This window comes from Cyprinus carpio, chromosome A19 (assembly GCF_018340385.1).
Source record: "Cyprinus carpio isolate SPL01 chromosome A19, ASM1834038v1, whole genome shotgun sequence".
Lineage (NCBI taxonomy): Eukaryota > Metazoa > Chordata > Actinopteri > Cypriniformes > Cyprinidae > Cyprinus > Cyprinus carpio.
The window spans coordinates 11,605,493-11,620,772 of record NC_056590.1 but is presented as its reverse complement, the minus strand read 5'-3'; the positions used below and the strand labels follow the sequence as shown (position 1 = coordinate 11,620,772).

The window sequence follows — 15,280 nt, the reverse complement described above, 5'->3', positions numbered from 1 at the left end:
ACCAAGATGTATGAATCTGTATTCAATTCATTGACTCAAATGAGGCAGATGAGTCAGCACTTCCATACCTGGTGCCTGCGGATGCTGCATCGATTGAGTAATGCAGTAAAGACAGTTTATACTAATAAATCAGTCCCTTTTCCCAATGCATAAACGTTGACCTTTGTAGAAAAATATCCCTTAATACAGTAAATATTAACTCATAGATATTATCATAGTGACCTGTTATGCCCTTAAAAACTAATATTTTAATGCACAAAAGATATAGAGATATTTTCCAGAGTGTTATAACTGATAGAGTTCATTATTATGTGTAAATAAATACAGTATTATTATCATAAATAGTTATGAAATACAAATAGTTAAGAAGAACAGGACTGGATCCTGCTGAATAGTAAAGAAGTACATAGCATAACAATTTACATTATAGCCATATTACAAGTTAAATTTGTATTTTTAGAATTGAAGGTATGATTCATGGAAAATGAAAAGAGCAAGAGGAATGATTTTTGAATCCTAATATTTATTCAAGCATTGCTGATGGTACAAATTGAGTTTGCTTTTAAGTCTAAAATGTGAATATCTGTTTGTTTGTTGTCTTTTACTAATAATTGCATAATAATGAGCTTTCTGCTCTTACAATTCCAAGTGACATTTGTTGTTGTTGCGGTCTGCGCTGAGGGTCTGGCTTATAAATATGTATGGACCATTTTGCATGACAATTTTTCATTTTCATACCCTTTTCCTCTCAATGTATTTTTTTTTTTTTTTTTTTTTTTTTGCTTTTTCTCAGTTGGCTGTCTTTTGTCTTGATTTGTCTCTCTCAATGTCCCATTAAGCTAAAGCTGCCTCACTCATTTGACTTGTCTTTTCCTCTTTTACCCTTCAATTCGCTCTCTTCTCTCTCTCAGCCTTACTGTCTTTAGTTTTCAGTTATCAGTTTTGCATGCCTTTCATTCCATAATGCCAAAGCAATTGTGCCTGACTTAAGATGATGATGACAGTTATTATTATTATTATTAAAACTGTGGCATTTCTTATTTGTAATCTGGAATTTGCTTAATAATAAATTGAAAAATTAAATGACTTTTTTTTATGTCCAGTGCATTTCTAATGCATTTACTGTATGCTTATTCATTAATTTGCTATGTAAAAAAGCAAAACAAAAATGCAGAAATTGGTTTTATATGATATGCAATATGACAGCATAAAATAAAGTGTTACCCTTTTTCTATTATAATTAGAATTTTATTATTAATGATAAACAATAATAAAAGAAGGACATGTAAAAACAAGTCTAGGTCACATTTTACCCCAAAACATATAAATAAAAATGAAAAAAGTTGTTTAAGACTATTATAAGATCATTAAGATTATTTCGATAGTGACATTATTTTCAAATTATCTAACAATTTACAAAAAGACAATGACTGTATTTACAATTTAAATAATTGTATTTTTAGTGACAGTAATGAGAATGAAGGGTTGCATAATCGGGATGTCATTTGGCATAAAACCCTTAAAAATCAGCTTAATTTATTTATTGATCACATGGTAAATTTCAACATGGTTTTCATAATGTGGTTTTCTTTATTGCTTTTATATTGACAAGTACATGTTCACATTCAAATCATTCTCATCTTGCTATATACTGTATTCCTTATGCAGTCCAGTGCAGTTTTGCTGTACATCAGAGAAACGTTTCTTAATATTCTCAGTGGTTTACAAACACCCTATAGAAAGAGGCCAATGCCAGCTGGTTTTATTAATGAAATTTTGCCCTGGGTGATGAAAGTATCTCTTTTAAGCTTTTGAATGAAATCACAGTTAATATATGCGTATAATCAGATGACAATATAAGCATGTCTGTGGGGCAGGAATTGCGGGGCGAATGAGTGACTGGGTGACTCACTTGTGGAGAAATGAGTAAACGGTGGAGGAGTGTGATGAGTTCGTCCATGTACTTTAGATCGAGTATCGACTTCATGCATGAAATTCCATTGATTCCTTCTTTCTCATCTAACCTTGATAGAATGGCCTTGAAAGAACTTGGGAAATAATCTTGAGACATAATTTACTCAGAATGCTCAATGCACCATGTTTGTAAAAGTATGATTGTATTATTGTTGTAACAGCATCAATTGAATCTGAGGAATTGCTTTCATGCCAAAAAAACACTAGTGACAGAATAAACACCCATGTGAATAAGGAACCACAGTCTCTAATACATGCATCTCTCAGTGAGGGATGTTTGAAGCACTACATAACTAAGTGCTGATAATCAGCATTGCTTCTCTACCTGAAGATGTGTGGGCGAACAGTGGCTGGTGTCTCTCTCTCCCTTTTTCTCTCTCAGAGGAAAAAACATTGAAGAACATGAGCAAATGAATACATGAAGCATATCTTCAGCATTTGCCAAGACATAAAAATAATTACATCATATGGCGTACTAGATTAAATAGTCACACCAATCTGCTGGAGTCCTTAAAATTTTACAGTGGTTTAACATGCAACTAATTGAAATATATACTGTATATTAGATCCAGCTTATTTCCACCTTGATCCATTTTTCCATTAACAATCGTGCGAGTTTGGTTGGTCAAGTCCGATTAATTGGCCAATATTTGAATATCTGGAATCATAAATGGTTGCAATTATTAATCTCCTGTAAAAAATATCCCCAATAATTTCTTAAGGGGAGTTCATTAGGCCTTTTCAGGGATCCAAAGCCCACCACCCACCTGCCTTATTGATATCAGACGATGTTATTTACCTTTATGTAAGTAAATTGATATTTTGAGTGCTTTTCTTTACAAATATTTTAAGTGGGCTAACTTCAAATGTTGTGTAAAATAAGTGTAACTTTAGCAATTGTGTATATGGCTTAATGGCTCTCTGATCATAGAGTTGAATTTCACTACATATAGGCTTTGTGTGTGTGTGTGGGGGGGGGGGGGGTGTATGTGTACATGTTTATGTGGTTTATAAGGACACAAAATTGTATAATGACATATGACAGGTATTACAATATGAAGGGGGTTTATGAGGACACTTCCTATGTCCCTGTAATTCCAAAGGCTTTAAAAACATACTAAATGGTGTTTTGTTTTGTTTTTTTTTTATCTAAAAATGCAAAAAGTTTTTTTGTGAGGGGTAGGTTGTTGTAAGTTTGGTGCAATAGAAAATACAGTTTGTACAGTATACATTACTCCTATGGAGAGTCCCCGTAAACCACATATACCAAGTGTTTGTGTGTGTGTGTGTGTGTGTGTGTGTGTGGGGGGGGGGGGGGGGGGGGGGGGGTACATTCTGACCAAATCATGTCATATAGACTGTCAAATAGTCATTGCCCTCGTTAGTCATATTAAACTCCCTTTCCCTTTAAGGGTTTTAATGGCTTGAAAGTGTGTGACAGAAAGAAAAAAGAAAAAAAAATGTTATGTGCCATTTTAAAATCTTGGGTTAATTCTGAGATGGTCAATCTGCCTACAATCAATCCATTCTTCACTCTCTGACAGAATCTATATCTTTAGTTCGATTAGTTCAGGTCTGTCATCCTGCAGACCTGTTCCTAGAGAACTGGGATTTGTTTCTTGATCAATATTAAGCAAGTCCTGCTAATTCCTGCTTCACCATCGTTTATTCATATGAACACAACTGTCTCTTATCGCCCCCTCATTCACCGCCTCTCCAGAGCAGCCTCAAGAATTATTACCAAAAAGCAACAGGGATACATGTCTAAACTGCAAAGGTAAGGCGAAGAAACATCAAGCAGTAACATTTTTATACAATTTGGCAGATGTTAAGCAGATTCCTTTAGATTTATTTATAGAATGTCGGAAATGTGAAATTTGACTGGTGCTCTGTGGTCGCTTTACTTGACGCGTGAAAGCTTCAGCCTTTTTTTCAAGCGATTCATTCGAATCAGTTTTTGTGCTTTTTATGTTTAAAGAACGTGTTTTATGCTGTTAAGCTTAAGCTTATTAAGCTATAGACAGTTGTTTGTGAATATTGTGCAATTGCTAAATCGTTTCACTCGCGTCTCGATGGCAGATGCGCGAGCTCAATGGAGACGCGCGCGGACTGAACTCTCAGGATAAACATCTGCCAGTCATTTTGAAGGCTGAGCTGAATCTGTCAATGGTTTATGTTGTATCATATCCCTTTAAGGCCAAAACAACAAATCATTGATCGACTAAATGTCCGTTGGCTCTGCAATATCGCTACGTGTTGCACTAGTGGCACTGACCTATACAACCAAGAGATGTGATGTTAATTGACAATTTATACTGAACAATTTAGGTGATAAATAACATTTATGCACGTATATTTTATAATAATAAATGTAAGTTCACTTCAAAATGATTAGATGCTTTTCCATTCATTCATTTATTCATTCATTCATTCACACACACAAGCACACACACTCCAAAGACGCATATGTCTTCTGGTGCTTAAACTAATGGCAATGTGTTTTAATAAAAATGCGGTTACATTTAATGGCTCTAAATGTTTTTATATGTGAGAACAGCAATAATGGAAGCAAGGGGAACTGGCTGCATGTGCAGTTTAAATCACTGGTTTAGAGAGGTTTATTCCTCTTGTTGTATGAGATAGGCAATGTTTAACCAGTTCTGCAAGGCGCTTGAATCCTCTGTTGTTTGATGTTTCCATACTGGGAGGCCATTAGTGTCCTACAGAAGTTCATTCATATGTGTCATTAAAACATTTGCTTGCCTTTTCTCCACAAACTTGGCTAATATGTGGCCAGAGAATTGCCTGCTTTTTAGTCCCCCAAAGTGTTACAATATTATTTTAGCATTGTATAGCCTAATATATACACTCACCAGCCTCTTAGGTACACCTATTCAATTGCTTGGTAATCAGCTAATTACATGGCAGCAACTCAGTGCATTTAGGCATCTACAGTAGATGTGGTGAAGACGACTTGCTGAAGTTCAAACCGAACATCAGAATGGGGAAAGGAGATTTAAGTGACTTTGAACGTTGAATGGTTGTTGGTGCCAGACAGGCTGGTCTGAGTATTTCAAAAACTGCTGATCTACTGGGATTTTCATGCACAACTATCTCTAGGGTTTACAGAGAATGGTCCAAAAAAGAGAAAATATCCAGTGATGTCAGAGGTCAGAGGAGAATGGGCAGACTGGTTAGAGATGATAGAAAAGCAACAGTAACACAAATAAACACTCGTTACAACCAAGGTATGCTGAATACCATCTCTGAACGCACAACACGTCGAACCCTGAAGCAGATGGGCTACAGCAGCAGAAGACCACACTGGGTGCCGTTCCTGTCAGCTAAGAACAGGAAACGGAGGCTACAGTTCACACAGCCTCACCAAAATTGGATAATAGTAGATTGGAAAAACGTTGCCTGGTCTGATAAGTCTCAATTTCTGCTGTGACATTCAGATGGTAGAGTCAGAATTTGGCATAAAGAACATGAAAGCATGGATCCATCCTGCCTTGTCTGAACGGTTCAGACTGGTGGTGGTGGTGTAATGGTGTGGGGGATATTTTCTTGGCACACTTTGGGCCCCTTAGTACCAATTGAGCATCGTTTAAATGCCACAGCCTACCTGAGTATTGTTGCTGACCATGTCCATCCCTTTCTGACTACAGTGTACCCATCTTCTGATGGCTATTTCCAGCAGGATAATGCACCACGTCACAAAGCTCAAATCATCTCAGACTGGTTTCTTGAACATGACAATGAGTTCACTTTACTCAAATGGCCTCCACAGTCACCAGGTCTCAATCCAGTAGAGCAGCTTTGGGATGTGATGGAACAGGAGATTCGCATCATGGATGTGCAGCCGACAAATCTGCAGCAACTGCATGATGCTATCATGTCATTATGGACCAAAATCTTTGAGGAATGTTTCCAACACCTTGTTGTATCTATGCCACGAAGAATTAAGGCAGTTCTGAAGGCAAAAGGGGGTCCAACCCGGTACTAGCAAGGTGTACGTAATAAAGTGGCCTGTGAGTGTGTGTGTGTATATGTATATGTATATATATATATATATATATATATATATATATATATATATATATATATATATATATATATATAGTAGCTTAATAAAAATATGAATAAAAATAGAGATGAATGGAATTTTTTTATTAGGATCTTTGCAGGGTCAAAAAGTGTTGTGAGCAAAAACTGGATGAACTGTAATTAGATTATAGTATAAATTAAAATAATAATACTAATAGTTACATTGTATTTTTTTTTTTTCATTTATAATTCTATATTAATTTTTTTTTTTCCTGGAGAGCTGCAGGAATGGATGGGAAGGGAAGACACATTCCTCCAGGTAATTGGTTCTCATTAATGGCTGCCGGTGCTGTGCAGAGACCACTGTGTCTTATGCTTGTTGTCATGTTTAGTGAAATGCTCTTGAGTGAGAGTCTGAACGTGTTCTGCTGGATGACGGCATCATTTTCAGCTTACTATTGTCTTATCAGGGAACTTTTTTGCAGACATCTTCAGATGTTCCAAAAGTGTTCAATGCCAGTCTTAGTTTATGCTTTCTGCTTAGTTTCTCATGAGTTCATTGTGTTCTTTATTTCTCTGATCTCTGTTTTTCATTCACAAAATAATACTATAAAAAAATTAATATAAAAAAAAAAAAATTATAAAATTAGGATATTTGCAGAGCCCAAAATTTTGTGAGACAAAATTATTTACATTATATTACTTTAATTATATTATTGTATAAATAAAAATATTATTTAAAAAATATTATGTTAATATATTTACAGATATAATCTTCTTAAATTCAGTACATTCATAATATACTTTATGTGTGAGAAATTGTCAATAAAAGAGACTGAAAGTTGCATTCATTTATTATATGTTTTTAATTATTAATATAAGTATGTAGGTGTGAGAACATTTGTATAGAACTATATTGTATATGGATCTTTTTATCTCATTTCATTAATCTTCCTTTGTGTGTGTTCAACTATGGGGTTTGTTACTGTTTGGTTTCCTGTTTCTGAGAATGAGAATGAGTGACAAGACTCTGAACAGACAGAATAAAACTCTAAGTAACCGCCTTATTAGAGGCTGAGCTCGTCATGAGGGGACAGATCTGCTGTCCTCACTGTGCATGTCATTACCGCATCACCACATGGTCAGAAAAGAACGCTGGTGAATTCAGAACATCCATGACAATCGAGGGTTTGGCAAATCACTAGGTATGTTATGATGAATACTGCACCCCCCCCCACACAAACACACATACACACACTAGCATCACCTCACTCACCAACATCACACACCAACCTGTTCTGTTCTCGACTTCAGAATGCGCTGTTGCCATGGTGACGGAATGGCGCACGCTCTGTCTTGCTTTCTCTCTATTCTCTTTTTCTTTATATATCCCTCGTTCTTCCCGCGGATGTATTGGCGACATAACCATCTAGATTCACCGCTCGCCTGGATGAAATACATGTACTGCTGTCATGATAATGATCTTTTAATGGCAAGAATGCAATCTCAAGCTGTTTTTTTTCCCTCCAGCATGCACCTTAAACATGTTGTGTCTCTTTTAGCTCTGTTCTTTTTGTTTGTTTCTCCTCAGGTGGAGAAGCAGTAGGATTCCTGCCATGAAATCTCTCTAAGAGGAGAAAAGCAGCGAAACCTAGAAAATATACATCCACCCACGGGCAGGAGACAGAGGGAGAAAGAAAGAAAGAGAGAGAGAGAGAGAGAGAGAGAGAGAGAGTGGAGGGGAGCGTGAAAGAGGGGAGAAAGAAAGAGCGAGGGATAACAGTCGATGGATGCTGCTTGGACACTCTGGTCGGTACAATCTTCAGTGACAAGGACCGGAGAGCTGCAGGAATGGATGGGAAGGGAAGACACATTCCTCCAGGTAATCGGATCTCATTAATGGCTGCCGGTGCTGTGCAGAGACCACCGTGTCTTATGCTTGTTGTCATGTTTAGTGAAATGCTCTTGAGTGAGAGTCTGAACGTGTTCTGCTGGATGACGGCATCATTTTCAGCTTACTATTTTCTTATCAGGGAACTTTTTTGCAGACATCTTCAGATGTTCCAAAAGTGTTCACTGCCAGTCTTAGTTTATGCTTTCTGCTTAGTTTCTCAAGAGTTCATTGTGTTCTTTGTTTCTCTGATCTCTGTTTGGAATACTTAATTGGTCAATTGTGGAACTGAGCTGTAAAATGTTTTTTGGCCGCTAAACCATGTATTCGACTGTTGTCCATGGAAACATGCCGGTGCTACTTTCATGTCAGTCAGATCTTGAAGACATTGCTATATTGAAACATTTGAGCTAACTAGTCCATAGAAAAAGTACCTTGAATTGCAGAATATTTATAATATAGAAATTAATATTATAAATATATAATTATAATAAAACTAATACATTTTTAGATTTTTTAATATGTGTTATATTATATGATATATGCATTATTATATACAAAATAATTATATAATATTATAATGATATATATATATATATATATATATATATATATATATATATATATATATATATTATATATATATAGTGCTGAGTGTTGTTGCATGTTGTAATCAACTATGTTCCTAACATAAAGCTAATCTATTAGTAAAAAAAAAAATATTTCATATCTACATATATTTTTATTTAATAATATACTATTTATAATATAATATTTAATAAGTAGTGTAATGTACACTCAGCTGGACATTATTGGGTTTTATTTTGTGATAATGACTGGCTGGCTGTATATATATATATATATATATATATATATATATATATATATATATATATATATATATATATATATTTACGTGTGTGTGTGTGTGTTAGGTCGTTTTTACCCTCTGATTTCATGTTTGGGTTCATTATGTTATTTTGTAATGGTCTAAATTAGAGATTTTTCTAAAATAATATAATATGGAAAAACTCTCCAGTGAAAACCCTAATATGCAATGAATAATTTTGTTCTTTTTGAATTTGCACAAAAAAGAAGAATCAGGAAATGGTGGCCATGTATAAAAAATTTCATTTTTATCACTGAAATTATTTTTTAAAGTGTTGTATTAAACATAAAATGTCACATGATTGGCACATGTTCTTCCAGCACTATTTGAGATTCACTGAACAGAGATTTTGGTCAACTATGTATTTTTTGCAGTATGCATTCAGTCAGCTTACATATTTAGCTTTATTAATCAGAAACAATCTAATCTTCTGCAAGGAAGCACTGGACCATAGCCCTAAATACCTTTCGTCCAGATCAACATGCTTGAATTGCTCCTTATAAAAGATCTATCCATGCAAAGAAATGCTCAGTTGCAACAGTCTCATGACTGTTCACAATAACTGTCTGGCAACTACGTGCCCAATGGGACTTTGAGCAGTTTGGTTATGATCTAAAAGCCGTGACCTTTTTGACCTCTGCACTTTATTGCAGTATTTTTTTAACACATTTTCACCAATGTTGCATTGGCATTTGCTCACCATCTCAGTAACCTATATTTGGACACACTGATTGTCATTTGTGCATCTTGGTTCAAAATGTCCTCACAAAATGCAATGTGAACTGATCTCCCAACACTTGATATGTTCTGCAGGATCACACATTCATCTCATCTACTTGTAACCTTGGGCTCCGATTACAATCTTTCTTCATGTTTTTTATTTACACCCATCTTTTCAACACTGTCCACTTCACTCAGCTTTCTGTTCACACTCTTTTAGCTCCTTGTTTAACCAGAGCCGTGTTTCTGTTCATGACTTCAGCCATGGTGTGGTGCGAGCGGGGAATTCAGGTGCTTCTCACCACTGTGGGAGCATTCGCAGCCTTCGCCTTGATGACCGTGGCCATTGGCACGGACTACTGGCTGTACGCTCGGGCCTTTATCTGCAACAGCACTGCCAACTCCTCTCAGGATGACCCCCACAACAAGGACAAGAAGGATCCTGGGGCACTCACCCACTCCGGCCTCTGGAGGATTTGCTGCTTGGAAGGTAAATGAATGGCTGTGTTTGTGTGTGGGGGCGAAGGAATGGGCCATGTATGTATGGAAGGGGAAATGGTGCATAAAGGAGGTCCCCACCTCTGCAGTTTGCGCAAGTGATTCATGGAAGTTATATTGCAAAGGGGAAAATTAAGATTGTGTTATGTGTTATATGGTCTGGACAACCGACTGCCCCTTAGACATTTCTAGAGGGGCAGTTCAAGTGCTCAAGAGCTTTTTTGAGTACATTTTATGTACAACCATGACTGAATCTGTCAGGAAAGTTAGTTTGGGGTTAGTAAGTTTTTTTTTAATGTTTTGGAAATAAGTCTCTTATGCTCATCAAGGCTGAATTTATTTGATCAAAGCTGAATTTTCAGCAGCCATTATTCTAGCCTTCAGTGCCACACGCTTCTTCAGAAATCATTATACTATGCTGATATAATGCTTAAGAAACATTTATTATTATTATTATTACTAATGTTCAAAACAGTTGTGCTGCTTAAGATTTTCTTCAGGATTCTTTAACGAATAGAAAGAACAGGTTTATTTGAAATAGAAATCTTTTGTAACATTGTAAAAGTCTTTAATGTCCGTGTCTCTTTTGATCAATTTAATGGATCCTTGCTGAATAAAAGTATTAATTTCAGTCCTTTATAATATTTAAATTTGAATTGTCCTTTTCTGAACATTTAAACTGCAAAGAAATCAGAATCAAAGCATTACAGAATTAAGCAGTAAGGTGACTATATTCACAAAATAACATGGCCTCAAATGCCTTATTGCTTTTACGAAATGAGTACAACATTAATATTAAGGACACAACTTATGTTACCACATCAAGTACACAATTTTTTTTTTAGGTTTAGGAAGATTGTTGTTACAGAGAAAAACAAAACCAGCCAGAACCCTAACACAAACTGATTTCACTGTCTAGCTTTAGGGTTACTTTAAAGTTATCAAAAGCATTGTGGGAAGCGCTGCCTCCAGATCCTTTTAACCATTTTAACCAGTGGGCTCTGCAATGCGGGGTGTCCATGTTAAGCTAGTTGTTTTAACAGTACAGTACCTCCTTTGCTCTAGCCAGGTCTCAAGAGACAGGTTTGAAACAGAAATAGTCTTTATTGTTTCCATTTGCATTGTAAAACCTAGAAGAGTACATGTCAATGGCTATGATTATGTGGTGAGTCATTGCAGGTCAAAGGTGCCATGCTGCTCTTTTGTTGCATTTGTAGCATAATCAAACCAGACAAAAACAAAGTCATTTTGACTTATTATATTGCTCCCTTGGGTTCTCTACTTTATATAGCACAAACTGATCTGTTTTTTAAGGGAAATGTTATTTACTTTACTAAGTGTTTCTTATAAAATTGCTCTGTCCATTATATAATAAATGTAAAATATTTATAAGTTTTGCAAAAAATAATACTGTTGCAAAACTCTCTACACATTGTCATATAACAGGTAATATATATTATAAGTAAGTGAGAGATATTGATTCAGTAACAGAACCATTAATGCATTAGTTTGTGGTTCTTTTTGAACAATTGATTAAAATAAGTGGTTCAAAAGAGTCATTTGTTCTTGAATCAAACTACATTGGTCGAACTATACACTTGCATACAAAATTATTTCAGTAATTTACATTTTTTTTTTATTATTTCAATTTTCTGTCTGTTTTTCTGACTGTTTTTGTTGTTGTTGTTGTTTTTACTAACTGATCAATTTATTTGTTATGGCAGTGTAGATTCTGTGTTCCCAGTGAAAACCGAAAGGTAATGAGTGGAGGAAAAACAGACTCATATTAATGTTAATGCCTTCTTAAGCATCCATAGATACTAGAAAATTTCTGCAAAAGCAAAAATAAATAAAACCATTTTCTTCATAAAAAAAAATGGTTTCAAACAGAATTCCTCAAGATTCTTGGCACACAAAAATTAAAAATCTTGTTTGCCATCCTGCGGCATGAAATAAAAACAGCAAGCACTGGGAGACACTGGGCATATGCAGTGCACCAACATGTTGTCTAATGTGAATGGTTTATATCACACGGGAGAGCACTGCATGACGCCTTTGACCCGGGGTGACTCACAGCCATTGACATCTACTCTGAATCCATTTCCAACAAAACACCTCAGCGACTGTTTGACTGAACTCCATTCAAACCTTTTTTCTTTTCTTTTAGCCTTTTGTCAGTTTTATTTATAGGGACATTGACAAATAAGACAGGAAATGATTAGGGGAGAGTGGATTGGGAAATTTTGCAGGCTGAACTCAAAGAAGTCACCCAGACAAGTGTTACATCACCGATGCTAAGTGCTACTTTATTTAGTTTTTCAGAAACCAGAAAGTATGGTGACACTTTTGAATGATTCTCTCTCTGATTCTCTTTAGGATTAAAGAGAGGAGTGTGTTCCCAGATTAATCATTTCCCAGAGGATGCTGATTATGACCAGGATGCTGCAGAGTACCTTTTACGTGAGTCAGGAGTGTTGATTTGCATAGGCACGGGAAGTGGGGGTGCTGAGGGTGCTACAGCACCCCCTGTTTTTTCTGTGGGCCACTGTTTAACTGTTGGGGGGGGGGAAATCGGTGTCTATTCTACACTAAAAAAGTGCAAATAACTGGTATTGTTGGCAGATTGTGATTGTGCTAGTCAACATTACAAAAGATGGCCACTAACTGTTAGATTCAGTGGTGTAGATGGTAAAGTGCATGTTGTCTTATTCATTTTGACGCGATCGACCCGGGTTCGAATCTGCCTTTTGGTGAACTTTTTTTCTCCCTTTTAAAATTTCAAATCACACCAGAAAAGCATTTATTTTTAATAAAATTTAAGGAAATCATCAAAAAGTTTAAAATAAAGTATCAGGCATCTATTTAATAATTTGAATTAAAATTTACACTCAATAAGTTATTGCATACTGTTTTGCTGTGGTGCATATAATTGCCACTATTTGCAATAAGTAATTAGCAAAATATCCTGCTATTTTAACATAGTATAGCCTAAATAGAATTGAGCTATTTGCAGTGTAAATAGCATATCACAAAAAAATACTGCTATTTTCATTTAGTGTATTTTCACTTAGTGTAAATATGCTGTATCAAGTGAACAGCCCATCATACTGCACCCCCACCATCCACCCACAAGAGACTCGACGTCCCAAACCAAAACATCAACCATCCACCCACATGATTTGTGCATGTTTTATGGACTATAACTAATTTGTGCATTATAAATATTGGGGTACGGGGAAACCATTGCATTTGAACAGAAGTTTTTGACCATTTTTGTCTCTGTTTATTTCTTCTTCTCAGGTGTAGTCAGAGCCTCCAGTATATTTCCTATCCTCAGTGCCATATTATTGCTGCTAGGTGGAGTATGTGTGGCTTCTAGTCGGTTCTACAAGACCAAAAGACACATCATTTTGGGAGCAGGAATTTTGTTTGTAGTGGCAGGTAACATTTCTCATTATGACACATGTAGGATCCTTATTTACAATCATTTGTGTGATGGGGTGAATTCACTAAAGGTTTTTTTTTTGCGCTTTTGTGTGCCTTATTTCAGTACCCATCTAAAATCCAGCAAATTAGTATTGTTATTGTTAACAATAACTAAAGCTTTTAAAAATCAGGTGAAATAAAATAAGGAATAAAATGACAGATGAAAAACTTTGATGATGAAAATGTTGCCATGCCTGAAATAAAAAAAGTGCTAAAATAACTAAAACTAAATGAAATAAAAATAAATTAAAGTTAAATAAATCTAAAGTCAAAAAAAAAGACAAAAGCATAACAAAATTACAACATTTTAAAATAAAACTAAAATTAATGTTTTCAGAACAATCACACATCATTTCTATGCAAACTAGGTTTATTATTGCACATTATTCAATCAGTGCTGTTAGTCTGGTGTAATTAATATTTGCTGGTATGGTTAGAGGTAGATTCATTAAACAGAATTTAGAACTATGGCATCAGCGGGTGCAATTCATTCTTATTGAATTCACCCCAGAGCGTTTGAATCCTTGCTTTGTATTAAAAATAAAACTGTTGATCTAAACAAAGAAACATTTTGTTTTGAATTGATCCAGGCCTGAGCAACATCATAGGTGTCATTGTATACATCTCGGCGGCACTCAGTGACATCTCTCCCAAAAAGGATGAGGACAAGAAGTGGCACTACTCCTACGGGTGGTCCTTCTACTTCGGCGGCCTGTCGTTCATCCTGGCAGAAGTGGTTGGTGTGCTGGCCGTCAACATTTACATCGAGCGCAACAAAGAACTGCGCTGCCGTTCGCGTACTGACCTCTTCCGCAGCACGACCTCGGCTGTGTTACGCCTGCCGGGATATCGCTTCCGCCGGCGCTCCTCCCGCTCCAGCTCACGCTCCACTGCGGAGCCGACCCGCTCCCGCGAGCAGTCCCCCACTTCCACCATTGCTCCCAAGAACTTCGGCCCACCCCTGGCCGCCGGCCCACCACCCTTTTCAGTAGCAACGCTACCCAATCCGCATACGCATTCCGGAGGAGGCATGGGGGATATATCCATGTACACGCTAGGCAGGGAAGGTAAGCCACCCATGTATGGTACAATAGACCGTACCTCGCACTACCAGCTGCACAATTACTTTCCAACAAAGGAGGGTGGTGGAGGAGCGCTCATGACGGGAACGCTGCCTTCTCTGTCCAAGTCGAACCTGGCTGCATCGACCAACGCCACCCTTAACACCTCGTCTTCCTCCGGCCCCCAGCAGCCGCCAATGTCCACCGGCTCCTCCGCCACCATGGAGAGGGATCGAGGGCTGGGTACCTTGGATCGACTTGGTAAAGGAGACAGTTCAAACACTAACACTCTCAACAGGAGAACAACACCTGTGTAGCGAAAGGCTGGAGGGGGAGGGAAGAGAGTGACGCGGAAAACAAGCGATTACATGAATTGGAAGTAAAGCGGGAAGGGGGGGAACGGGAGATGGGAAAAAAAGCAAGAAAGGGCTGAGAAACAAACAAGGTCCGCTTGCAAGACAACAAAGAAGTGAATAAGAAGGCAATACATCCTCTTTTTTTCTCATTTTTGAACATGGTGACTTGAGTAACAGAATTCTATCCGCACTTCTTATTGATTCATGTTGAAATACTCGATGTGTGTGATGGTGATCTTTCGGTTCTTCAAGCTCTTTCAGTTCCAGTGCTTTATCATCAGGTTATGCCTGTAACTTATTTAGCATTCCAATAGAGTTGTTGTTTGTTTGTTTTTTTTCATTATGCTGGGTTAACTTA

At 36.7% G+C, this 15,280-nt stretch overlaps 1 protein-coding gene across 6 annotated transcripts; it reads left to right on the top strand.

The window, feature by feature from the left end:
• The first annotated feature begins 3,317 nt into the window (after nt 1-3,317).
• On the top strand, nt 3,318-14,951 carry LOC109106881 (voltage-dependent calcium channel gamma-4 subunit-like). 6 transcript variants are annotated; one of them, XM_042776452.1, is made up of 7 exons: nt 3,320-3,751; nt 6,308-6,340; nt 7,613-7,903; nt 9,784-10,011; nt 12,396-12,479; nt 13,320-13,460; nt 14,096-14,951. In XM_042776452.1, the coding sequence occupies exons 3-7, from the start codon at nt 7,873-7,875 to the stop codon at nt 14,881-14,883; spliced, it is 1,272 nt and encodes a 423-aa protein (XP_042632386.1). In that variant the 5' UTR covers nt 3,320-3,751; nt 6,308-6,340; nt 7,613-7,872; the 3' UTR covers nt 14,884-14,951. The 6 variants fall into 6 exon arrangements, with proteins under 6 accessions (XP_042632383.1, XP_042632386.1, XP_042632387.1 ...); XM_042776453.1 differs by having other exon boundaries at nt 6,300-6,340; XM_042776449.1 differs by lacking the exon at nt 7,613-7,903 and having other exon boundaries at nt 3,318-3,751; nt 6,300-6,340.
• The last annotated feature ends 329 nt before the right edge of the window (nt 14,952-15,280 follow it).